The 26,329-nt window shown below is 59.4% G+C and overlaps 1 protein-coding gene across 2 annotated transcripts in view; it reads right to left on the bottom strand.

Moving 5' to 3' along the window:
• Window positions 1-25,445, bottom strand: part of LOC117654513 (protein GDAP2 homolog) — a 51,532-nt gene extending 26,087 nt beyond the window's left edge. The window contains exons 1-3 of one of the 2 annotated variants that reach the window (XM_034401186.1): window positions 25,159-25,445; window positions 13,168-13,214; window positions 1,743-1,940 (exon numbers count right to left, since the gene is read on the bottom strand). In XM_034401186.1, the coding sequence (XP_034257077.1) occupies window positions 1,743-1,936 (194 nt within the window). In that variant the 5' untranslated portion in view covers window positions 1,937-1,940; window positions 13,168-13,214; window positions 25,159-25,445. Of the gene's footprint in view, window positions 1-1,742; window positions 1,941-2,430; window positions 2,490-13,167; window positions 13,215-25,158 lie in introns of those variants that run through there. The other variant, XM_034401185.1, reaches the window with a different exon arrangement.
• Between the last annotated feature and the right edge of the window lie 884 nt (window positions 25,446-26,329).

Below are 26,329 nucleotides of genomic sequence, written 5' to 3'. Positions count from 1 at the left end.
AAACACTGGTTCGGATGGGTAGCCCTGGCCCCGATCGGCAGTGACTGTGACGCCCACCTCAGTGATAAATTATGGGCAGTTTAAGCACTGGCCCTTCGGGGCCCCTCCCCCTCCCCTTTCCGCCACACTGGTCCGGCGGTCCAGCGGCACGCTGCAGACTGCAGGCGGTCGGCTCACAGCGAATGCCGAGTGCCGTCCACAGAAGTGGTGCCCAAGGACCGCAGCCAGGACCGATAGGAATTTTGCAAAGTGTCGCGCGTCGCGCGCATCGCGCACCGCGTTGTCCTGCGCGTTCATCCATCACCCTAGTGGGCCCGCGAGGCCGCGCGCCGCGCCGTGCCGTGCCGTGCCGTGTCGTGCCGTGCCGCGCTGCGGTGACATTGCGCTTTCCCCTTTTGTGCCCTCCGTGAGGTCCTCGGCCGCCCTGGGCCAGCCTGGGCCGCCCCCGCCCCCAGCCCGGCCGCCCTTGCCCGTCAGCACAACAAGGAGGACGGGCAGAATGACTGTTCCACCGCACTCCGGCATTCCCTTTGTGCGGCGCACGCCGCGCCGTGCCGCGCCGTGCCGCGCCGTGCCGTGCCGTGCCGTGCCAATCCATTGATCGGCTGGGGCGCGTGCGGCCAGCAAGACACCACCAGACGAGACAAAGTTTCGGCCTGACCGACGATGATTGCTCGAGTGTGTTACAGTCCGTCCGTCCGTCCGTCCGTCCGTCCATCCGTCCGTCCGACTGTTCTGTTCGGTATCTGTCTGTATGGAGCCCGACCAGTCAATAAAGGCAGGAAGAATAATCGAGTCGTTAACCAGCGCTGGGTGTGGCTGGCAGCGCTGGCAGCTGTCGGCAAGGTGTAGGCAAGGCAGGGGTTGCGTCCCAGAGGCCCGCGCCCCGAGGGATGGCCAGGCTAGGGCCAGGGTAGGGCGAGGCCAGCCAGGAGGGCAGGCCAATCTGATGTGCGACACTCAACAATTGCCACAGCTGCGGGGCCCGCAGGGGTGGGGGTAGACGGCCATGCAGCAGCAGGCCTTTATGGGGGTGTGGGTGCGGGGACCGTGCGGGGCGGCGTGGGGCTGCAGATGCCGTCGGCAGCCGGCGGAAAGGCAACCCAGTGCTATCGCGCCTCTGCAGGCCGGCGCTCGTGATACCCAAACGGGCGCCGCCCCCGCCTCGCCCCGCCGCCGGCGCCGCGCTCAAAGGGTGCCAGGGGACGAGGACGACGAGGGTACGTTCATTGTGGCGTCGCTTCATCTCTCTCGCACTCGTGGAGTGTCCCGTGCGGGTGCGAGAGAGACGGAGCGACGAGACGCGCTTCGGAGTCAGTCTGCCGGGGACGAATATGGCGAGAATGGACCTGGCGAAGAAAGGCGGATCACTCCATGAAAGGAAATATAGCTGGGAGGGGCCGGGCAAGCGTTTTGGCTTTGGCGCCGGGCTGCGGCGGGGCGGGGCGGGCCGCCTATGCGGGCAATACCCCGCGCGCCGAGGCGCCTAGCGTCTCTCGGGCGACAAGTATTGCCGCACCCACGCCGCGCCCGGGCGCGTCGCACCCCGCCCCCGCCGGGCCGGGCCGGGCACCGTCCCGCGGTTATTGCGGTCTCTTCACGCCGGCTTTTTCCCCGTGCACCTGCACTCCCAGCACTCCCTGCACTCCCCGCAGTTGGTCAAAGACGGTCCAAGTTGGTCGGAGCGGACGGCCGAGGACAGAAAGTTGGTCAACGACGCCGCCTGGGGCGTAGGTACTCACCATAGTATGATCTTGTGGTTGAGGGTGGGGTTGTAGGGGAAGGGGCAGTGCTTGTGGGCGGGCAGCTCGCCGCTCAGGCTGTAGTCCGCCAAGAGGCCGCCGTGGGCGGGGGGCGTCTGGCTCCATCGCGTCAGCGACTTGACCTCCACGACCCGCGGGACCAGCCCCAAGGGGTCCGCCGCGTCCAGCTTCATCAGCCTGCAACAACACCAGACATTTAGTTAGATGGCCGTTTTAACGCTGTGTCAACACAATCCTAGAACCTGTGCTCCTCAAAGTTGGCCGTTAAAGTATTTAAACGCGCTTTTAACGCAACAAATGATTTTTGAAGTCACCCACTCTTCTAACGTCACGAACAATTGTTTGTTATTGTCAGTACAAAAAACGTAGAGTCGTTGAATCGTCCAACTCCTACTCATGAACCAATCACCCAAAGTGTTGCGATGCCCCAAACAATTCAAAGTAGTCAAATACACCACAAGTGGGCCAGGGCCATCTCCTTATCAGCCTGCTTACATAGTAGTTGTCCCGAGTTGTCCAATGGCCCCAGCGCGGGTACTCGATTAAGTTTTTTCCCCCTCTTGCGCGGGGACCTTATTTACGTTGCCTCCGACGGGAGTCGAACCCCGTAACCCCGTAACCGCCTCACCGCCGGAAACGGCGATAGCAGCGGCCAGCTCTAACTCACCCCGGCTCGACCGGCGTCGACGCTAAATATTTCAGGGAGAACATGGCTACCGGCAGCTCGGCTGCCCTGCCCTGCCGTGCCGTGCCCTGCCGCGGCCTCCCTCGGCGCGGCCCTGGCCGAGGCCTCCTTGCTGCTGTTGTGGTGCGCGGTGCGGTGCGCGGTGCGGTGCGCGGTGCGCGAGGATGGCGGTGCCCTCCGTCACTCCGTCACACTACAGCTCTGGTTGCGGGCGGCACGGCCTGGACCGCTGCAGACCAACGCTCTCCACTTTGTGGCGATAAAACTGGCCTGTGCATGAGCCGGACACGCCCGCTTGCCCCGCCCCGCCCGCCCCGCCCCGCCGTGAGATTAACAAGGCGCAGATAGCGGCCGGGTGCCACAGTGTGTCATACGGTCATTGTTGACATGCGCCGCCGTGCCGCCACCGCCACTCTGTTTCCTAAACTAGTTTCTCCTGGTGAGCGCTGACGGCGAGCCCCAGCCGCGCCGGCTGCAGGAAATTGTCTCGGGCCGAACACATTTTGAACAGAGCAGCAGCCCCGACACTTCTCGCGCGGGCCCAAAGCCGAGACCAAACACGGAGGGACTCCGATAGCCCGCAGAGTGGTGTCATGCACCCCGAGGAAGTCATCGCACTCCCGCGAGCAGATTCGGTTGGCCAACGGCGTCTCCTCGGTAGGCTGTCTCTCTCGCTCTCTCGGGGAGTCCGGCGGGGTGCAAGAGAGACGGAGCAGCCCGGCGTAATGAGCCGCCAAATTTACGGCCTCTTTTTGCGGCGCCAAGCCAAAGGTTGCGGCCGGTTATCGCACCGCGCCGCCGGCACCGCCCTCCTGGAGTCCTGCCTGGAGTCCTGGAGGAACAAAGTGAAAGCGAAGCGGGAACAAGGGGAGCAGGGAGCCGGGGAAAGGGGCAGCCGTCGATAAGGAACCCGCCGCCCCCGCCGTCCCCCGCCGCCTCGCTCGGCGCGAGAAAACCTTCGGGCCGCCGCACCGCCCCCGCGCCGCCTCACGCCCTGCCTGCAGGCTGATTCCGAACCGTGCATCGTCGCTCAGTCTCTCTGTTCCCCCGCACCCCTACGGCACGCCCCATGGGTGCGACAGAGACAGAGCGACGAGAGCACGCCGTTCGGAGTCAGCCGGCTGGCCTGGGTCGCCCAGCCCGACCCTGCCTGCCCTTCTGCCGGCCCTTTGATCTGCCAGCCGGGATGCCTACTCACAAGGGGTGGGGCAGCGCGGCGGGGCGACCCTAGGCGGCCCTAGGCGGCCCGGCCCCGAGCTACTCGAGCAGAACGCAGATACTGGCACGGCCACGACCGCGGTGGCGACGCGGTGGCGACGCGGTGGCGACGCGGTGGCGGCCCCGGCCCGGGTCACTAATAAGGACAGGTGCGGCGTCCACCTGGATGTGCCGTGCCAGGACAAGGCCGTCACGTCATGGGGGCTCTGGCTGGAACCACCCGGTTGAGTCTTGTGGGTTGTAAGCGGTGGCGACGGCTCACCGGTTGTAAGCGGTTAGGGAAAAACCTATACCTCGCCCTTTAATGCAACATTAATCAGATACTTAATTTAAAATTATTTTTTTTAAAGAGATTCTGTTTCTTATTTCCAGCCGAGGTACCGACACGACGGCCGGGGCCCTCGCCGCAACGTGAGAGGAGATTAGCCATCGCGGGCCGAAGACTTTGCCAAAGTAGCCCCCCCCCCCAATCCACCTCGCCTTGCCACGCCACCGCCACGCCGCGCCACGACACGCGCAAAAGGCCGCAGTAGTAACCCAATTTGAACGGGGTTGAAAGCCAAGGGACCGCGCCGTCATCGCCAGGGCAGGGCCGCGCCGCGGGCCCCGCCTTGCCCTGCCGTGCCCTGCCGCCGGTCCAGCGGGCTCATTTCGAAAAGCGCTCGCTCGTCGCTCTGTCTCTCTCGCACTCACCACGGGACGCTGGCGGCGCTGGCTGCGGGGTGCGAGAGAGACAGAGCGATGGAGTGCTGCTCGGAATCAGTCTCCTGGGGTTTGCCCTGCTCGGCCCTGCTGCTCCCGATCGATAGGAACACCGGTCGGTCGCGTCTCGCGATCGCACTTGCCGCTTATTGCGTTACGTCCCGGTACGTCGCCGCGCCACTTGGCGATAACGTCTCGCCTGGCCGCGTCGCCGCGTCGCCGCCTCCCCGAGCGCCTCCAGCCCTCCACTGCGTTGACGGCGGTCCTTTCCGTGCGAAAGCGTTTGAAAACGCGGGTGGCGGCGAGGCGAGGCCCCGGGGACGCCCCGGGACTGGCGGCGCTGTGACAATGATGTTTCTATTGTCTCGGCGGCGCCGCGCGTCCTGCGCGCCCTGCGCCCTACCCTGCCAGGCCCTCGCCCTCGCCTGGATTGCCTCCGGCTGTGCTGGGCGCGCCTCGTGAGTGCGAGAGAGACAGCCGAGCGCGCTGTTCGGAATGAGCCTGCTGGCCCCGTTCCACTTCCACCGGTTCCACCCTACCTGGGGGAGGCTGGGCTAGGCTTGCCCCGCCAGGGCCGCCAGGCCCGTCAGGCTGCAGCGGGCTGCTGGGCGTAAGGCCCCGGCGACGCCGCGACGCCGCGACGCCACCCCCTGCCAAGTCATAAGACCCTCCCCTCTCTCTCTCTCTTTTTCTCTCTTTCAGCCTGTCTGTCTGTCTGTCTGTCTGTCTGTCTGTCTGTCTGTCTGTCTGTCTGTCTGTCTGTCTCTGTCTCTCTCTCTCTCTCTCTCTCTCTCTCTCTCTCTCTCTCTCTTCGCCTCAGCCCGGCTCTCCCTCCGCCTCAGGCACATTTGAAAGAAATGTAGGTAACGGGATTCCGAAGCAATCCCTCACACTTACGGGCCGGGCCGGTCCACGCGCCCGGCGGATCCCTTCCCAATACACAGGCCGGCCAGCGGGCGCCAGCGGAGCCAGCGGGGCACACAGGCCTCCCAGCGACAGGCCGCACAGGGGAGGCTCTGCGAAATGGAAGTCCCGCCTGCCCTGGGGCCAGCCAACGGCCAGGCCCAGCCCCGAGGCCCGACCCGCATTTCAGAAGCCGCCTTCGACTCCACAGACGTTGTTGCCCTTGTGTCTGGGGGGTCGACCGCCTGGGGGGATATCTGTGTCTGTGTGTCCAGGTGCGGCCCGCCGCGTCCACGCGTCGCACTGCGCGTCGCACTGCGCGTCGCACTGGGCCACAACAATGGCTTCCGTTTCGTTTCGTTTGAGAGCGGACCGCCGCCTTTTTATGCCGCTTGCCTCCCAAAGTGGAAGCCGAGGGCAAAGTTTGACGACGACGCCACGGATTTGGTGCTGGCCGTTGAGTGCGTTGGTCGGCGGCGGGGCGGGGTGCCAGGGCGGGACTCTGCTCCGCTCCTCTCCTCCTCGGCCGAGCGCGCCGAGCGCGCCGAGCGGACTTGGCTGCGTTCCGGCTGCCGGCTGCCGCGCTGGCTTCCGTTCAACTTGGCGCCTAACTCTTGATCGCATTGTCTCCTCGGAGTGGTGTGGTGCTGCGGCCGGCCGATCCGATGACGCTCCAGCCGAGCTTCACCAGCTCCAGCACAGCGCGGCACGGACAGTATTATTTTTCCGTTTGTTCCTTTTAAGACCCGCGCGTTTTGAATGCAGGCAGTGTATGCGGCTCGCTCTCGTAGGAGAGGCGGCGCACGCACGCGCACGCTGGGACCACGCTGGTACGGCACGGCGTGCAGCGTCTGCTTATCCCATCTCCTTGTCTGGCGATGTTTGCCTGCATGCTTGTCTGTCTGCCTGTCTGTCGGCCTGTCTGTCTGTTCGTCTCTCCCAAACTCTCGAAGACTAATCAATAACCACACAGAGTCAAGAGACGGTCCCGGCCCAGCACGACACTGAACACGAGGCAATCAACACCCTTGCTGCCACGCTCTATCCTCCTCAATCCTTCTCTCCTCTATCCTCCTCTATCCTCCTCTTCTCCAACGCGAACGCACTCTGTCTCACTCGCACGCACGGCGGGGGCGGCCGCAGGCGGTGCTGCGAATAATGATTCTTAGATGTTGGCAATTTGTTCCGAGTCGCAGGCGCCTTGCGGGCGCCTTGCGGGCGCCAGGCCAAAAGAATGCCCGCCCCTGGCGGCCCGCTCCTCTGACCCCCCCCCCCCCCCCCTCCCGGAGGGAGGCTCAGGCTGAGCCCGCTGGAGGCTTGAAGCATGCTGGAAGCGCTGCTGGAGTGGCCGGCAAGAGAACGGATAGGGTCCTCCAGGTTGTCCGGCCGGCATCTCCAGCGGCGGAATCGCCGAGGATAGCGCCACTTGTGGTGGGCTGGAACCGCTGGAACTGAACCACCGCAGAGGCCTCTTCGCCCCCCCCCCTCCCCGCTCCCCCTTTTCGCTCGGCCCCTACACTGCGGGGCTCGGCTGGGCTAGGCGCAGCCCAGACGACCAGCCCACCGCACAACGAGCAATTCGACTCCGCCAGTCCTGCCTAGTGCAGCCAGACCCAATATTTTGACTTTTTTTTAAACATTTTTGCCTGATTTTTATCTTTTTAACCACGTTTTGCGGCCTCGAAAAAAAAAGATTCATTTTTACAGCTATACAGGCTTTGACGAGCTGAGAGAGCACCCTCCGGCGGTGACCGCGCTAACGCGTTTAGTATGACGTCACCCCTCCCCTTCGCCGCTTTATCGGGCCTGGTGACGGATCCCAAAGCAATGGCCGCGCGACCTAGATCATTTTTTTTTCAAATCGAACCGACAAGGAAAGAGCGTAATCAATGTTTTAAAAAAAATGTGCTCGCCTTACGGCCTGTTCTGTCGAAGGACGCTATCCATCGAGCTCCGCTCCGCTCCGACCGCCGGAAATGTTCCGGAAGAGAACGGCCGCACCGCATCCGTCAGAGGGCAACCGCCCCGCCGCACCGCCCCACCGGCCGGCACCGCGCAGGGCCCAGATCCGTCCCAACTCGTCAGCGGAGTGTGCACTGTCATCACTGTCATTGCACAAAAACGCGCGACCACCACCCCGGACCAGAGCGAGGCCAGAGCGAGGCTGGACTCGGTGGCGATGGGCAGGATTTCTTGACCAGTGTAATTGCTTCGAATTGCTTGGACCGAGACCAAGGGGGTAACCAAATCACACTTATACTGATAACAGTATTCTTAAAATTATAGAGAACCTATTGATTGCATGTGATTACTTTGCTTATTTGATTATAATGAATGTCACCTATTGTGGGAAATAATAAATTATTATATTGATTATTGAAGACTATCGGAGAGCCGGCCTCAAAAAGCTGTCGATGTGTCGAAAATCAAATACTGCTGACTTTGGGCGGCCACTGCGCCCAATCTAGCTTCGGTCAAAGGCCGCCCTCGACGCCCTAGTATTCTTAGAACCCTTCTCTTTTATGTCCCGCCTCGGGAAAGGCTTTGACCGCAGTTACACTGAGAATGAAAGAGTCATGATCATGACTAAAATTTTGGGTGAGGAATTCTTTAATACCCAAATTTGGATGAGGAAATTTTCCTCGCCCAAATTTGGGTGAGGACAGTTTCCTCAACCCAAATTTGGGTCATAATACTATGGAGCTATATAGGGAGCTGATACACCCTTCCTCACCCAAAATTGGGCGAGGAAGGTTTTCTCGCCCAAATTGGGCGAGAAAACGTTCCTCGCCCAAATTTGGGTGAGAAAGTAAACCTCGCCCAAAATTGGGTATTGATCATGACTTTTTCATTCTCAGTGTAGTTTGGGAGCAGTGGCCTCGCAAAGATGTTCAAAAAGTGACTGAATCTCCGAAAGTAGCCGTTTTTGCTGACTTTGGGCGGCCACTGCGTTCAATCTAGCTGCGGTCAAAGGCCTCCGTCAACGATCTACTATTCTTAGGACCCTTCTCTTTCATGCACCGCCTCGCGCAGTGCAGTGCCCTCTCGTCTGAGCGGAGCGCCAAGCAGGGCTTTGTTCGGCTTGGCAGTGTACTTGGCAGTACATGGCTCGGCGGCGCCTGGCGGCGCTTGGCGGCGTTTGGTGGCGCTTGCGAAAATGGCGGCCCGGGGAACACAAGAAGGGCGAGGGGATCGGGTTTCGGCCGCAATCCCGCAATCCGTGCCGCGGCGGCGCGGCAGCACGGCGGCACCCACACGGAGCGGGCGGAGCGCGCGGAGCACCACCACGCCGCCGTCGTCCCGAATGCTTCGCCGTCACGCTCGTCTCGTCCGAGCCCCGCACCCGTCACGTCTGGAACCTGTTGTTCTGTTCGAGTGGCGACGCCCGTCACGGCGGGGTGGGGTGGGGCACGGCGGAGCGGCGAGGGTGCATTGGCTGGCTCGACCGCGCGCCGTTTGGAAAGCCGCCAAGCGAAGGACATAATGTAGAGAATACAAATCAACGCTCACTGGGGCATGGCGGCATGGCGCGCGGCCCGGAGGGGGGGGGGCTCTCGCCCAGCATACTCCGCTTATTTTCGCAGCCCTTTCTGGAACGGCCCCTTCGCCTTGCCGTCTCCAAACAAGGAGCAGAAAAATCAATAAATAATTGGCTGAGCGATAGCGAAGCCCATGCCGTGTTTGGGCGCACCAAAAAGTGACTGGTCGTGAGTCTGTCTGTCCGTCTGTGAGTCTGTAGCGTACACGCTCACGTTTCTCAGCAACTACAACACCAATTTTTCCCCAAAATTTTCGCATTGAACATCCCCAAAGTGTCCCACAGGGGGAGTTTATCTTAGATCAACAATTATCTTTCGTTTGAAATATTCAAAACATCGTTTTGAACTAGGTTATTAGCGTTTTTTTGGGTTTGGTAGCAGTGTGTGGCTTCCCAAATTTCTCATACCGGCTGCCGCGCTTCCAACCCGTCTGCAAGACAGGACGGTACTTATGCAAAAAAAACAAACTGAAGAGAAAAGGGGCTCTCAAATAGGTTCTGAGTTAGTTTTTTAACATTCTAGAATGATTAAAACCCTTCCGGAGTGTCAACAGGGGAAAAATACGAAAACTGAAAGTGAGAATGGTTTGCGTGTTTCGTGCCCCTCCCCCCTCCCTCGTCACAGGGGAATCTTCCTGCAGGTCAGTGCATGTGAGTGTAGTTGTGGACTGAAAATAGAATGTTTTCTTTGCCTGTTACTTTGTGTGTATCTACTGATTTTTTTTCTCTGATACCATCCTTATTTTTAAATTTATTTTTTAAATTTTATAGAAAATCAAAATTTGGTGAATGCATGAATAACTTCTGTTGAAATTAGAAGACAGTTACATGTCTTTGTTTGACTCGGGAAATGACATCCTATTTTTAAAGCTGCAACCTAACATAAATATTTTTGTACTAGCATCTATTGATTAAAAGAATCCACATATGGATGTGTATTTTTTAAAGCTAATAAATTTTGAATTGATATTGGATTCAATGAGACGATTCAGATTGTGAGCGGTGAGTGACTTGGTAATTGGATTTAATGAGACGATTCTTTTCACTTCACCAAAGTTTGTGTCCGATAACTGGAACTTAGTTTGGTAATAGTTTAAATGGGCTCTCCGAACAAAAGCCCAATGCCTAATGTTAATCCTGTACTGTCATCTTTTACTCCAAAGATAAAAATACCACAAGACATGAATAAGATAATGGCGTATTGAGCAAAAAGTGGCCTCTGCATTGGACTTCATGAGACAATTCACTGAATTTGACAAAACTTGGTCTCCGTCTTATGCTTCAGATCAGCCTGCCCTAAACTGATTCACTTAATAAAACCTATGATTACATATTCCAGTCTATATTGTTTAATTCACTGGTTTAAAATGAAAGAATGACAAAAGGCTACTCAAATATAACTAATAAATTAGTAAATTCATTAGTTTTAAGAAACAGATATATCGAGTAGTGACTCAAGCAGACGATTAGCCCAAATTTAAACGATTCAATGGAAAGTTACTCGACTGAGGAAACGCATTGGTTTCGCATTAGGGTGACGACATGGGGTGATCCATGAACCCAGACCCATACTCTATCCGTTATTAATCAATTCAATATCAATATTTTTCAATTGAATCTCACATTAATTCTTGCAGTTTTTTGGGGTGCCAATCATGAAAATCACTTTCATTTCTACTCCAGACTTATAGTTTCATCTCAAATTAGCTCATTTTTTACCAAACTTTTCAGGTCGAGTTTTATATTGTTTCCTGCAGTCTTGGGTGTGCTGAACTCAAAAATGACTTCCAAATTTTTTCCCCGATTCACACTTTACCTAATTTGACCAAATTTTGACCAAAATTTTTTAGTTGAGTTTGATGTTGATCTCAGTAGTTTTTTGTGTCCTGATAACGAAAATCACTTCCATTTCGACTCCAGACTTATATTTTCATCCCAAATTAGGTCATTTTGGACCAAAAATTTTTAAGTCGAGTTTTTTATTGTTTCCTGCAGTTTTTGGGTGCTGAAATCAAAAATGACTTCCAAAATTTTTTCCCCGACTCGCGCTTTACCCAATTTTGACCAAATTTGGACCAAAATTTTTGAATTGAGTTTGGTTGATCTCAGTAGTTTTTTTTGTCCTGATAACGAAAATCAAAATTCCATTTCGACTCCAGACTTTATTTTTATCCCAAATTAGGTCATTTTGGACCAAAATCTTCAAGTCGAGTTTTTTATTGTTTCCTGCAGTTTTTGGTGTGCTGAACTCAAAAATGACTTCCAAATTTTTTCCCCGACTCACGCTTTACCTAATTTTGACCAAATTTGGACCAAAATTTTTGAATCGAGTTTGACGTTGATCCTAACAGCTTTTTTTCGTGCTGAAAACGAAAAAACACTTCCATTTTTACCCGAGACCTACATTTCACTCAGAGCCCATAAGTTGCTCATTTTTTTGTCCAGTTAAGCCCAAAATCCGAAGTGCAGAAACTAATTCGCATCGCTCAGCCACACTACGCGCCCACGTTAAAAGGCGCGTACCCCTAGTTTTCGACAGGGATTTCCGCGAAGGCCCACGCGGTACACCTGTTCTGGACCAACTTCGGCGTGACGTCGTCTTAGAGAGAGAGCGGGAGAGGGAGGGGGGAGAGAGAGGGGGAGAGAGAGGGGGAGAGAGAGAGAGAGAGAGAGAGGAGAGGAGAGAGAGAGAGAGAGAGAGAGAGAGAGAGAGGGCCCAGTGACGTCACAGCTAAGCGCTGTGCGACGGGATGCTGCCGGGGGTTGGGGGTTGGGTCGGGCCACCCTTCAAGCCCCTCGGCCTGCCCCGCCTGCCTCGCCTTCCGAGAACTGCAGCGAGTTGGACGGGAGCCTCCTCACTCCTCTTCGCACACTTTCCCCTTCCCTGCCGCGGGAAAGCAGCGCCTGGATGGGATTGCTCTCTCTCTCTTCTCTCTCTCTCTCTCTCTCTCTCTCTCTCTCTCTCTCTCTTCTCTCTCTCTCTCTCTCTCTCCTCCCGCTCCCTCTCTGGTGGGGCGTGGACCCCCAGTCTCCCCCCTTCCTTCCCCGGAACCACAACCCCACGATACTACTGCTCTGACGTCACGGTTCGTGGTCGTCAAGGGCGACGTCATCCAGGCCACGCGCCAGAGCGCCGTCAAAGGTCTGCTGGCCTGCCTAGTGTAGTGGAGCAGCCGCCAGTAATCACTTCGTGCCGGCTGGCCTGCCAGTCATTTCGGGCGCGACTTGGCGCCAAGCATAGCCCGGAGTGCAATCACTGAGGTTCAATTTCGATTTTTTTGCTCCGAATTCGTCTCCGCCCCGCGGTGTGGTGACCAGGGAGACCCTTGCTCGCATGGGGGCTGCATTTTTTTAATGACCCGCTCACTGCAGTCAATCCCTGTCGCGTCTGGGACCCGGCTTCACTCCGCTAATCCCCCAAGCCCTGGTGGCTGAGAAGGTAAAGGCGTCTGCCTCGGTCAGTGGGGTCCGGGGATCGAATTCCAAAATTTAATTACATTTTTCGACTGGCCTCCTCCCAAACGACTCAAGCCCGTCGTCCAACATTCGGCAGACGTACAAGTCATATACCGTAGTGGTCAGAGTCACATTAGCCTGGCCACTACCGGGGTGCCTAAAAAGCAATCCGCTTCGGCGGGTTGGCCTCGGTAGAAGCGACTGGGTCCTCCGTACTGTGTGCGGAGGTGGGAGAAAAGCTCCCTTTTTTCTTCTTTTTTTCGATTTGTTTTTTATGATATGTTTTGCCATTTCCTCCAGCACCGTCCTGGAAACGGGACCTCCATACAACCTTGGGGTCTTTCGGTCCTGGTTTTGCCAGGGCGCGTTTTTACCGTGCACATGGAGTCTGGCCGGCTCGTGGTGGCGCCGGCGAGGGGGTCTGCCGGCGAGGGGGTCGGCCGGCGAGGGGGTCGGCCGGCGAGGGGTCCGCCGGGCCGAGCCCGCGCCTGTCAACCCTCGGCTCCACTGTAAGACCCCTCTCCGGGAGAGCCTCCCTGGGAGGCGCCTCGCCTTGCGCCTCGCCGCCCCGGTGCCGGCCCAGGGCTCGAGAGACGTGTATTGTACCTCCGCCTTAATTCTCCGCTAACGCGGACATAATGGGGTCGCCCCGTCCGCCCCACAACGACACCGGACGCGACTCTAGCCGCGTTTTCAGCGTCCCCCGCCGCGTTCCTCACATAGGACTCGAAGCAAACGCGTGCATGTACCAGGACTCCGCGTTTCGAAGGGTAATCCATCCATTAGATAAATTACTGTTAATCCAAAAGGCCATCTCATGGTCCATTGGTGCCAGCATGGGATTGATTCAAGTCTCGTTTGAGGAGAAATTGTTGTTGCTGTTTGCTGTCGGCAACACTCACCTTGTCGTTGAGGAGACAGTCTCGTAGGAATGAGTGCCCTCCGCGCCCTGCAAGCAGAGAGGACGGGGCGGGTTAGCGCGTCAGAGCCATACTTCATGTGTCATAAATTAAGTTTATTTTTCGAAGCAATCGTAAATCATGCGTTTGATTCTGATTAAAAGTTTTAAGTGTGAACCGTTCAACATTGTTTCCGTCCCCCACAGTCCAGCCACACCACATCTTAATGCATTTGTAAGTGGACTCTAACGCTAACGACGCTGGCGCGCGCTGGCGCCGAGAGAGACGCCCTCTAACAACAGCGAGATAAGAGAGAGAGAGAGAGAGAGAGAGAGAGAGAGAGAGAGAGAGAGAGAGAGAGAGAGAGAGGGTGCCTCACTTTTCCGCCCACTGTGCCAATGCGATGCCACGCGATGCCTCGCGATGCGATAGTGCACATCACCCTGGTCACCCCTTCCACACGCCCCGCCGCACACAGTGTAGCAGCACAGCCACCGGAAATTACCTCTCCATCGTCATTTTTTTCCCCTCGTCCCACTCCCGCCATTTTATTTCCTTTGGTTCCCGGAAAGGAATCTCATCGCCAGCCATCCGAGCGATCCCGCACACTGCTCCGTCTCGCTCGCTCTCACGGCGCGTCCCGTAGGGGTGCGAAAGAGGCAGAGCGACGAAAACGGAGGGGGTCGATGGGTGGCGTGTGTCGGGCGGCCCGCGGGGCTCGGCGGGGCGACTGTGACCTTGGTGGAGGGATGCAGGAGGGCCAGCGGGGCCAGCGGGGCCAGCGTGCAGTCTAGTTAGCGCAGCCCAGCGTCAGCGTGGCTGCCGATGCTGTGGTCTACTCCACTTCCACTGTCACTGATTCCTATTGTTGGGTTCGGGACAGGGTCAAAGGTTCCGATGGTTTTAAATGAAACGATTCCAAGAGAGCCGTTTCCATACACTAGTTGGATGCAAGACTCCTCTTTCCTCCAAAGCGCACGCCAAGTTCCCATAAGTCGTTAAGACTCGTTTCTTTCCAGTGTACACGTGCTTCGCGTGGGCGCGGCTGGCGGGGCGGCAGCAGTGGGGTAGGCTGCCATTTCATTTCATTTCATCTCGTTGCGAGCGGTGATTGGTAGCAATCAACTACTTACTGTCCTGTCTCCGAATCACCGAACATCCTCCTGACGCCACCCCACTGGCGGTGCTGCCAGCCCCTCCCCTCCACTCCCCTCCCCTCCACTCCCACGCCGACTAGCTGACGTAGTCGTCCCGCCATTCACGAAAGAAAAAAAAACTTGTCGCGGTGTAACTTTGCTCGCCGTGTCGCCGTGTACCGTAGCTAAGTTCCCCCAAACCGCTTTCTGGCGCGGATTTCTTTCTCATTTAGATTTCCATTTTCGCGCCGCCTGCGCCGCGCGCGCTTTTCCCCGTTCGTTGCTGACGCGGGCCGTGGGTGCTGACGCGCTGACGCTGACTGGCCGCGCTCACGAAAAGAACCGATCGGAAGTCGAAAGCAGCCGAAAGGTGGACGGCGCAGTTCCGTTCCTCCACCCACTCCGCCTCCACCTGGAGGACCTGGTCGCGAGGCGAGGCGAGGCGAGGCGGAGCACAGCGAGTCCATTTTTCATCCATCTCGCTTCATCACGCTGCTACATGTCGGACTGAGGCGGCGGGGCGCTCCACGTCCGGGACTACCGTACGTCGGCCACCCCTTCAGCGTGGACTGAAGTTCTTTACGGGGAACAATTTTACACGTGTCACACGATAATAATCATCAGCAGGCCTTTAGCGTTCGAGTAGGAAAATACAACAAATGCGGGACTCAAAATGAAAGTACGCGAGGGGAAAACAATGGCGGCTTTTTATTTTCCCGAGTCACATTATGCCCACGAACAGCTGTTGCGAGAGGAAAACAACCTCTCTCTTCAAATTCGGAGAAAAGTTTAATTTCCTCGTCAGCATTCGCGCGCTCCATCGGCCACACACGCCGCGCCCCGCCCGCCAGCCTGACCGAAGACCCCTTCCCCCTTTTCCTCGTCGTCCGTCCGAAGAGAGACGCGTCTTTCGTTCGATGAATAATTGAAGTGACACAAGTGAAACAAAACGGCTCCAATCACTTCGCCTTTGTCGCCTCGCGTTTGTTTCCCCCCCCCTCCTCTTCCCGGTACCCAACCTCCCCAGCAGCGCCGGGTTTGCTCAGACAAAGCCCCGAGGTCGCGCGGAGGAGGGGGAAAAAGGGGGCGTGGGGGGTCGCACAGGCGTGGCTCTCAGCTGACACACCACGTGGTCTCTCATGGCGCCCGGCCGCGCGCAGGCGCACCGACGCCCCCCTCCGCTCCAACCCTGCACCACCCACCTCCTTGTCAACTCTCTCTCTCTCTCTCTCTCTCTCTCTCTGGCTGGCCCCGCCCCGCCCCGCCCTTCATACTGCTCATTATCCTCGATAATTGCCCGGGTGGTCTCGGATTTCAATCAATGCGTCAGGGCGATGCAGTCAAACACAATCCTCCTCCCTGCCGCCCAAACAACTTCCGGTGAGATGTGCTCCGCGAGTCAACAACCAGGCAAACACGACGAGTGCCGACACCGCCGACAGCGAGTCCAGGAAGGAAGAGGAAGCCACGAGCGCCTATACGCGTACCAGGACGGGGGCGCACCGCCGCGCCTCGTCCCGCCACGCCCCGCCCGCCCCACCACGCCCCACCACGCCCCGCCACGCCCCGCCACGCCCCGCCCGCCCCGCCACGCCCCGCCACGCCGAGTGCGGTGCCCATCAAAGCAAGAGTCTAGAAAAGAAGATTCGAGTGGTTCATCTCCCTGCCGCGGCTCCGCTCTCCGCCATGCCGCTGCTGTGGGCCGCACCGCCTGCCTGGCGGGCTGCCTGCCTGGCGGGCTGGCACGGCGGGCCGCCCCGTGGAGGCCGTATCGGCCTGGAAGGTCGACAGAGGGGTGGCTGGGGGTGGGTCGGGGGGTGGGGGGGGGACCTTCGGTTCGCCGCGCCTCGGCTCAGTCTCGCTCTCGGCTCGGCCCGAAGGTATCCGACGATGGACCTGTCTGCTGTCTCCACGTCCATTGTTCTTTTTATTCCCGAAATAAAATAACCAGGGTGATGATGTCAGCGCGGCGGCCCGGCTGGCGGGTGGGGCTGGCGGCGGAGGCGAAGCGCCCGCCGAACGGCAGGTAGGCAACGCGCTCGACAGCCGTGCCGCCCCTAGCCAGGTTTGCCTACCCTCGCGGCGCTCCGCCGAGCGCACCGCGCTCCATCGCTCTCTCTCTCTTCCTCTCTCTCGCACACACTCGAAGTACTGCTCGGAATCCGTCGGCCTCGCCTCGCGCGTGATTCGCGGAAGCGAGGCGCTCTATGCGAGGAGCTACAACATTCACGGAATCACCCCCGAACTCTCCAACTTGCGAATCCCCGAACCGACTCGCACGGACTCGCAGGATGGCTGCTCTTCACTCCCACAAGCAGGCCCGTAGAGTGGAGAGGGCTTGGAGTAGGCCTCGGAGAGGGCCGCTGGCAGACGGAGGGTGAGGGACCTGAGTAGCAGTGTAGCTGCGTATAGCTGTGCGGCCAAGAGGAGTGTTGCAGTCCTGCGTGCTCACCACAGACGCCACTTTCGACCGGACATCCCTTTTCAGCCCGCAGCCCGCCATTCGGACAGACGGGTGGGCGGACGGACAGACGGACGGACGGACCGGGACAGACAGACAGACAGACAGACAGACAGACAGACAGACAGACAGACAGACAGGCAGGCAGGCAGGCAGGCAGCAGACAGGCAGGCAGGCAGACAGGCAGGCAGGCAGACAGGCAGGCAGGCAGACAGACAGGCAGACAGACAGACAGACAGGCAGGCAGACAGACAGACAGGCAGGCAGACAGACAGGCAGGCAGATGAGCTCCCACTGCGCGTGGGTGGGTGCTCGTTGCGGCAGTGTTTTCGCCCGGCTGAGTGCTGCGGGGCTGTGCGGGTTGGGCCTGTCCGCCCCGCTCTCGTTCTCCTCACCCAGGCCCTGATCCTGCCCGGCCCGCTCGGCCCGCGCGCGGACACGGGAACGCGGCAGGGCGGCAGCACGGCGGCGGGATCATTCCCTATTTACGCCCCGCCCCGCTCGCATTGTGCGGGGCCCGCCATGAATGTGTGAGCAGCGACTCACTCTGGCATTGATCTCGTCAGTGCAACGGAGAGAGAGGGGAAATAAAACAGGGTGTTCCTCCAGACCCGGTGGCCCCGGCGCGTCCCCCATGCGAGATATCCGAGATGCCATCTCCCGGATAGGCCGGCCGGGCGGTGCCGGCCGGGCGACCTACATAGACACTGTGTTGGCGGAGCGGGGGGCTGGCTTGGGGGACAGCAGCGCACCGACGACGACGGAGTTAGGGGGGGGGGGGGGCAGGTACAGCATCGGGCACTTCATTGCGGAGGACACATCATGAGGCTGGCCAGGCCTCCTCCGTCAGACGACGTGCTGGGGGTGGGGGGTGAGAGGGGCGCTAGGTGCAGTAGCGGCGCGCCACGGCACGGCGCTTCCTAAGGCTTCCCGGCCTCACCTCACCCCCTCGGCCCGACGGCTCGACGGCCCGACAACACCCTAGCACCCCGCGCCACACGGCAGGCACGGCGGGCACGGCAGGCACATGGGGGCGGCGGAGCACAGTTGTCGTACGCCCAGCCCTAGCTGGCTAGCTACAAACGAAAGGCCGCTACCGAGAGTCCGCTTCGTCGCTCTGTCTCACTCGCACCCCGAAGCGAGGCCCTCAAGAGCGAGAGAGACACAGCTCCTTTGGAAATCGGTCGACCTCCGAGCGAGGGCGAGGGTAACGCGGCCGTTCGCAAATCACACAGTTGACCTACACTGTACCCACAGCCGGGCGAGGCGGGCGAGGCGGGCGAGGCCACCGCATGAGGGTAGAGGGTAAACCGAGGGTGAGCCGACAGGTCAGAATTTCGTTACAGTGACACAGCGGGGGAGGCGTGATGACTTGATGTTGACTTGCCTGGTCGGCCACCGCAGGCAGACCAACTCGGGGAGCGCCGAAAGGGTTGCCCTAACGGTCTCTCCTCTCAGGTTCTTGTGTGAAACGGGTCATGAAAACGTGACGTCTACTGAATTTCTTAATTAACTTCGCTCTACACTCTAAAATACCTATTGTGAAAGCTCTCCACAGTATAGTGGCGCAGGTGCAGCTAAATGAAGAAATTTTTCACCATAATAGTATATGTTAGTGCAGCCTTTCACCGTAAGGCATTTATCCTGAGAATAGCGAAATGATCTCATACCACGCACGACAACCGAGCCCTGAGATTTGGTTCTGAGTCTTCCCATAAAGTAAAAATAAGAGGGGAGGGAGAGTTGCGGGCTGATTCTGAACACTGCTTTCGTCGTTCTGTCTCTCTCACACTCATGGTTCGTTTCGTGGAGAGAGGGAGGCAGTGTGGCGAAGTCTGGAGGCACGCGGCGCTGTCGTCACGATAGGCCGGCCGAATATACATCACGGAGAAAGGCGCGGCGTGGCAGGGAGATGTCTGCGCGCCGAAACACGGGACGGGCGAGGCGAAACAAATCCGCCGCGATCCACCACCAGCCAGTGTATCGTCCGCCGTAATCACGCCGCCGAGTCCCAGCCGAGCGATCCCGAACAGCGTCGCCCCGTCTCTCTCCCACTCACGGGGCGTCCCAGTGAGGAGCGAGAGAGACAGAGCGACGAATGCACCGCTCGGACGCGGCCCGGCGCTCCGCCTCGGCCCCGCCTCGGCCCCGCCTCGGCCCCGCCGCACGCAAAGCAGCGCAGCGCGGAGCACCGCGATGACGACCGGCACGCAACGCGGTGCAGCGCAGCCGGCGTCGCTCTGTCTCTCTCGCACCTTACCGTCCGTGCCGCGAGTGGGAGAGGGACAGACCGACGCTGTTCGGAGGCAATCCACGGACATCACTTTCCTGTGATTAATTACTGAGAAGCAATGCGGTATTGATTGGTGGTGCAAAGCGCGCCCCGCGGAAGGGACCTCTCCGTCTGTCTCCCTCCCCCTTCCTTTCTGCTGCAACCGCGAGGACACGCCGACACGTCCGATGTGCCCAGCACGGCCAGCGTGACACGGAGCGGCCGGTGCCAGAGCAGACCATCTCAAAAGTCGAGTTACCTCTTCCAGAATGAGAGTCACCGAAAGAAAGCGGAAACAAAAAAAAACAAAACACAACTTCAAAGAGGACTTTCCCACAAGTTTGCGCGAGTTTGCGTATGTCCGCTTTCCGGCAGGACTGCCCCGCGGTGTGGTGCACGCGGTGTGCCTTGGCCGTCCCTGGAGCCTCGCCGCGGCCACCACGGCGTTAATCACAGCGAGAGGGCCGCGGTGGCGCGGGAATGGGGTGGCATGGCGTGGGGCCGGGCGTGGTGAGGCGGGGCTAGCAGCCAAGCGGTGCCGGTGGCCATCACACATCCTCACGCCCGCTGCCCTCCAAATATCAGTGGCACGCCACGAGGCCAGGGACAAGCAGCACTGTACCCTGTCTCTCTCCGTGCTCTGGCGGGACGTACCATGGAGTGAATTTTGTTCGGGATCATCAGCGCGCCGTCGGGTCGCTCGGACCGCCATCAAGAAGGGTCCGCTGTTGGTGGCGCGCGCCGTGCGCTTCCGGTGTGCCAGCGACTGCCCGAAAGAGTTGATCGCGTGCGGCTCACCCTGCAGCCCGCGCGGCGCGCACGGCAAGGACCTGTCCCTGATAAATACTTGACGGTCAGGGTCACGTCCCCCTTCCCTGCCCCCGAGGGGCGGTGCCGGCGGTGCCGGCGGTGCCGTGACAACACATCAGGTTGACTCTGGTTGACTACGCCAAGTCGGGCCGGCCTGCCCGGCTCGCCTCTCGCCGCGCCGCACCGCGCCGCCAGGTCGATATTCTATTGGACGTTATCGCGGGGCTCCTTTATTTGTTCCGCCAATAAGAAGTGACGCGTATCACGTCGCGTGACTCGGCCGCAGCCGGGGATCGAACCGGCGACCGGCCGCGGCGAGGCGCGCTTTGGTCCTGCAGTCCAGCCCGGCCGAGTACGGCGTGCGGGGGCGGGGTGGAGGGGAGAGCACGTTAGTGGCTCGCCCATCCCGCCACATTAAACATGGAGAGCCTCGCCAATCGCTTGTAAGGCCTTCACCCCCTTCCCCCACCCCCTCCCACTCGCCCTCATTCCCTCCAACGGTCGGCGTGCGCCCGAGAAAGGCTCTCAAATAGGTTGGCCACACTGCTTACTTTTTCATGGCGTCCATCCTGCAGCACGGCCTCGAGCGGGGCGGTGCGGCGCGGTGCGGCGCGCGGCGGCGCGCGGCGGGCCGAGCCAAGGGCAGGGCCACCCTCGGCCTTGGGATTGGGCACTGCTCGGCCTGCTACCGCCGCTACCGCTGCCACTCTGCCACTAATTCGTTCTCTCTCGCAATCCAGCGGGGCGGGACGCTATATGAGTGCGAGAGAGGCAGAGCGACGAAAACGACTCTCGGAATCAGTCTGCTGGGCCAGCCGGTCGTCGATGCTATTGGCAGCCTCGGCTATGGGCAGTCATGGGCAGTCGCGGGGCGGGGGCCGCTTGACGCACTGCAACGCGCGGCCGGGGAGCCCTTGTGCCCCATGCCCCTCGTACTACTGGCAGGGGGGGGGGGCTGCCGTGGTCGACTCCCGGAACGGGAGGTTTTACGAGTGGCATGTCAATAAACGGCGCTGGTTGCTTCAAAAGAAATACTGATTTGAATATTTTGGCGTACTTCGAGGTTTATTTTTTCTTGGGAGAGAGGCGAGAAAATGTTGAGAGTGTACGCCGATTCTCTGGGCTACTGAACGCGCCGCATCGCCGCGTCTTGCAGAGGCCCGTCCCTTGTTTTGTTCCCCCCGTCAACCAGCGGACTGTGAGACAGACGAGAAAAAACAAACCAGAGAGAGGAGCGACGAAAAGAGAAAGAAAGAGTTATGAAAACAAACGTGAAAAATAAAAGGCGTGTCCAGTGGAACGTTCGGGGTCGTGGCCGGGCTGGCGTCCGGGCACCTCTGACATATCGACATCATCAGCTGCATCAGCATCAGCACTCGGCGTTCCAGCCCCCTAACGACATTGCGTTCAATCAGCGTGTCCAGCGCGGAATACATTTCGGATCTGTTATTGATGACACGGCGATGTTCGCGTCCACCCCGCCCGCGCCCGCGCCCCGCCCCGCCCCGCCTGTCGCCGCTCACTCGACCTGGAGGGGGCAGATCTCATTGCAAAAGGCTGCCGTGGCTTTGGCACGATAACGTTGATAAAATGGCAGTGGTGCCACGCTGGGGGCAAGAACTTCTCGGGCCAAGTTCTAACCAAGTGTGCAAACAATATCTATTGGTTGTATCAGTGGATCTCAACCTTTTCAGGCTCGCGACCCCAAGAATGGCGTCCGCAGAATGGCTTGGGCTGAAGAAATGCTCTCGGCCGGAAGTGGTATGGCTCGTGGCCTTGTGGATTGGCACGCCCCTTGACGGGTGCATCTGTTGCCGTGGCGCCCCGCCTCGCTGCCCCGCTGCCACCGGCTCGCCAATTTGGCTCACGATAAGGTCGCAAGAGCTTCGCAGAGCTCGGCAGTGAAGCGGAGTGCGGCTGGCCGACCTTTGCACGCGGCGGCGGCCCGTCTCCAACGCCCGGTGACGTGACGTCACCCCGGCCTGCTCAACATGCCGGCTTTCTTCGGCGAGTTTCCCCGAACTGGTCTTTATACATAATGTAGCGCCACAGCGCGGCGCCGCCCCGGTCGTCACTGGACCGACGCCGTCGGCGACGGCGACGCCTCATCACAACGCCTCATCGCGACGCCTCATCGCCCGCCTCCGGAAAACGAGACTGTATACCGCCTAATTGAGGACCTTAATGACAGACAGACTTGGAAAACAAATTTGGCGGCGATTCTCTCAGACAATGACAGCCCTGCTCGAGGCCCCCACCGCCCTCCACTCCCTAAACTCGCCACTCCGCGCATCCGCAGCGGGCTCTTTTTCCAACGTGACGTCATTTCGAGCTGCAGTGGCGGTGGCCGGGCGGTGGCCCTCCCCCGCAGGCTGCACAGCGCTGTCTGGGCTGTCTGTCACACTCAGAGCGTTTCGAAGCGTCGCGAGAGAGACAGCGCGACGAAGCACCGTTCGGACACAGCCTGCTGCCGCCCGGTCGTCCGACCGCTCTGCCTACCGAGGCCGAGATTCGTTTGAAACGCAATCACCGAGGGCCCGGCCCGTTTTATCGGTTGCCATGCAGCTGCGCGCCGAAACAAGAGATCCTTAATTATTTTTGCAAAATAAAAACAATACTTTATTTATTTAATACGATTCTTTCGCTACTAGATTAATTTTCCTGGCTCGTCTCGAACAAAAGATGTGGAATTTGTGTTTTCTGGGTGCGGCGTTCCGCACGTTTTCAGTCCGATACTTCGGCCGCCAGCCGGACAGCCAGCCAGCTAGCCGCAGCCAACGTGACTAATTTGAATCCGAATCGACAGGCAGTCCTCGCCTTGCCTCCGTCGGCCGGTCGGCTCGACGCCGTCGCGTGCCAGGCCTGTTAGTGTGTGTGTGTGATAAGGCGTTACTGACCTTCCTTAGTGCATTGAAACAGATGCACAGCACACTGCAACACAGCCGCACTGTGGGTATGGCAGCGGTTCTCAACCTTGGGGTCGCGACCCCAAATGGGGTCGCGAAAAAATTTCGAGGGGCCGCGGCGAGGTAACTGGGGTCGCTTGGGGTGGCCCACACGCCGAGCACTGGCGGGAACAACTTAAAAAGTTGATCAAAACGGTCACAAATGTCTTTGAAAAATCGTGTTTTGGGCCGACTTCAGGCATCCACTGCGTCTGATCCGAGGCGGTATTTCGTCCTCCCTCAACGGACAATTGGTCTTTAGACCTTTCTTTAGCATGCCTTTGTTGCCGAGTGCGATTATCTGCCTTAATTTGGGAGCAGTATTGCCGCAAAGTTGATCAAAACGGTCACAATTGTCTGTGAAAAATCGTGTTTTGGGCTGACTTTAAGCAGCCACTGCGTCTAATCCAAGGGGGTATTTCATCCTCCCTCAACGGGCAATTGGTCTTTAGACCTTTCTTTAGCATGCGTTTGTTACGGAGTGGGATTATCTGCCTTGGTTTGGGAGCAGTATTGCCGCAAAGTTGATCAAAACGGTCACAAATGTCTGAAAAATCGTGTATTGATCAACTTTGCTGCAATACTGCTCCCAAACTAAGGCAGATAATCGCACTCCTTAACAAAGGCATGCTAAAGGAAGGCCCAAAGACCAATTGCCCGTTGAGGGAGGACGAAATACCGCCTCGGATTAGACGCAGTGGCTGCTTAAAGTCGGCCCAAAACACGATTTTTCAAAGACATTTGTGACCGTTTTGATCATTTTTGCTGCAATACTGCTTCCAAACTAAGGTGGATTATCGCACTTTGTATCAAAGGCATGCTACAGGAGGGGTCGCGTGGGGTCGTGAAATTTTTCCTGGGGGTCGCGGAAATTTTTCGCTACAAATTTGGGGTCGCGAACCGAAAAAGGTTGAGAAACGCTGGGGTGTGGTAATTGCACGCGCTGAAGCGTCCCGGCGGATGCATAGGGTTTGTTGCGAATAGTTTTTTGCAGCCGGTGGGTGCAGGACATGACAATTGTCCAGGTCTCCGACACAAAATGAACCACAACGCATGCCAACAACTGCATTTTCCCACATGCTGCAAAATGCAAGGTCGCCTGTAAAGACATGAACAAAATGCGTTCAAGGGCGTCTCAGAGTAGAAATAAAATAGCATGGGATTGTGCGTATGGTCGCACCGCAGTTTGCACGGCAAGAAGAAAACACAATTGAGTGGCATGAGACCTTTGAACCGCAGAGCGGGCAGAGCGCAGAGCCCCTTGAGGTCCTGTCTGTGCCGCCCTGCGTCCAGCCGCCCTGCGGGGGCTTAGACGAGAGGACCCAACCCACGCCCTCTGAGCGCCTCCGCGGTGGGCCGCAGAAGAAGCTGCATCAGCACAATCCCGAGATGAGCACACCTTTCGACCACGGTCACCACCAGCATGACCGCGCCCGGCCGGCGCGCGCTCGGCACGGCTCGGCCAGGTGTGAAGGCTTTTCCGCCAGACTTGTATAAAAGGGGAACAGGAATAACAACAGGGCGGGCAGGGTGGAAGCAGCAAGGGCGGTGCCGCGGAAAGCCACGCGCCAAAAACGGTGCGAACGTTCTTTTCATCTCGCGCCTCTCGTCTCGCTGCCTTCCATGTTTACAAGTCGCAACTTGACAGGGTCACTGTTATCTGCACTGCGCGTCACGGCCGCACGGCCACGGATTGCCGCGGCATTGCTGCCACAGTGTGCCACAGGCCACGGAACTGTCACTTCAGAGGACTCGATTCGAAAACGTGTTCCTGGTGAGCACGCATCCTTCGGAGCGGCAGAGTAAGTGGGAGGTGCCCTACACTCTCAAGGCATTCACTAACAGTGGATCACAACGCTTTGACCTAAATGGGTTGCCTGAACGAAATCACGGCAGTGGTAAGAGTTTAATTCCTCTGTAACGTCCTGGGCCGGGATGTGACACCAGCAAACTTGGCCTCGGCGGTCTTGCTCTCCATAATTCACCGCAACGCCTAGGCCGAAAGTTGGCCGCGGGTTTACTTTGGTGCTTCCTGGGGGCTTCCTGGGGCTCGCCGCCGACCGAGTCAGCCAGCCAGCCCCAGTGCTCTAGTGACCCGCGATGGCATGTTGTGGCCCAGGCCCAGGCCCAGGGCCCTGGCGGGCTATGGCGGTGGGCCGGGCCCACTGGGGTCCCTATCCGTGGTGCGGGGCTGCGGGGGCTGCGGGGGCGCGAGGACTGGAGCCCTGAGGCCAGTGGGAGGGGGAGGGGGCGTCTCGGCGGTGCGGCAGGGTGGCTCCAAACCTCCAAACTCGCACACAGAAAAGTCCGCGGAAAAGTCATCCTGCAGACGAAGAATGCCTGGAGTGGCTAGTCTTACGTAACACTCACGCTTGCTCCTAGGCGGTGGCTCGGCAGGCTGGGCTGGCCTCGGCTCGATCCAGCAGCAGCACCACAGCAGCTCCGTCCGTCGCGCCGCGGCTGCTCTCAGCCTTGCCTCATGCCTGGACGGCCCGCGTGCCGCAGGCGTGCCGCGTGTGCAGTGCTGCGAGTCCTCACGGCTCCATCACGCACTTGTCCAGGAGCTGGGCCGCGCGCCTCCGAGTTCTCCGTGTGCGACCGTGTGCGACCGTGTCCCGTCCCTCGCTCGGCTCGGCGTGGCTCGGCGCGCTGTGGCTCCAGCGCTGCTCATCTGCCGAGCCCAAGCCCCATGACAGAACTGGCGAGGCAGCCGATCCGAGCCGCCACGGACGCAACGCCAGCAACGCCAGCAACGCCAGCAACGCCACGGCCCGAGGGGGGTGGGGGGCGCAGCCAGGCGAGCCAGGCGCAGCAGCAGCGCCAGCAGCGCCATGAGCGGAGCAGGCGCCGTACCGCCATGGCCTGGCATCGAGCTCACAGCCTTCTCGTAACGCGCGCCTTCCCGAACGGCCGAACGCTCTCGCCTCTTCTTTTCCCTCTCCCGCTCTCGCTCGGAGCCGCCACGCCCCGCCAAGCCCCGCCACGCCCCGCCACGCCCCGCCACTCCCCACCACGCCGCGGTCCGGTCGATCGATAGTGGCAAGGCGGTGAACGGGACGCGCAGCGCGGCAAGTTCAAACCGCGGCGCTCGCGGTGCGGCGGGGGGTATCGCCGAGTGACGGGCGCGGCGAGCGGCGGCGAGAGTCTCTCCCTACGTGGAGTATCGCGGCGGCCGTCGTCGACCGGGCCGGGCAAAGTGAACTGCGTCCTGCGTGGGTGGGTATGGAGGAGGAGAGGAAGGGGGCGGGGCAGACGGGCAGACACATGAATAAGCCCCCCACCGGGACGCGCCGGGACGAGTCGGGATGCGGTCCTGGGCTAAAGCCCAGACCGTCCCCACGCAACAAAACCGCGCCTCCTCGGCGTGCAATTTTCTCGATTTTATTTTACCGGTCGGGTTGCAGACGTCTTTTCTCTCCCCCGCACTGGTCGGTCCAAGGACCCTGCGGGCTCGGTGCGGGGCCGGCGTCCCGGCCGGGCCTGACTGTCCGTGTCGGCCTCCCCTCGTCTGGGGTCAGGGCGCCTGGCGGGTAGGCAGCCC

Source organism: Thrips palmi, unplaced genomic scaffold (assembly GCF_012932325.1).
Source record: "Thrips palmi isolate BJ-2018 unplaced genomic scaffold, TpBJ-2018v1 HiC_scaffold_10, whole genome shotgun sequence".
NCBI lineage: Eukaryota > Metazoa > Arthropoda > Insecta > Thysanoptera > Thripidae > Thrips > Thrips palmi.
Note: the sequence above shows the minus strand (reverse complement) of the source record. Positions and strands in the feature narration are given on the sequence as shown.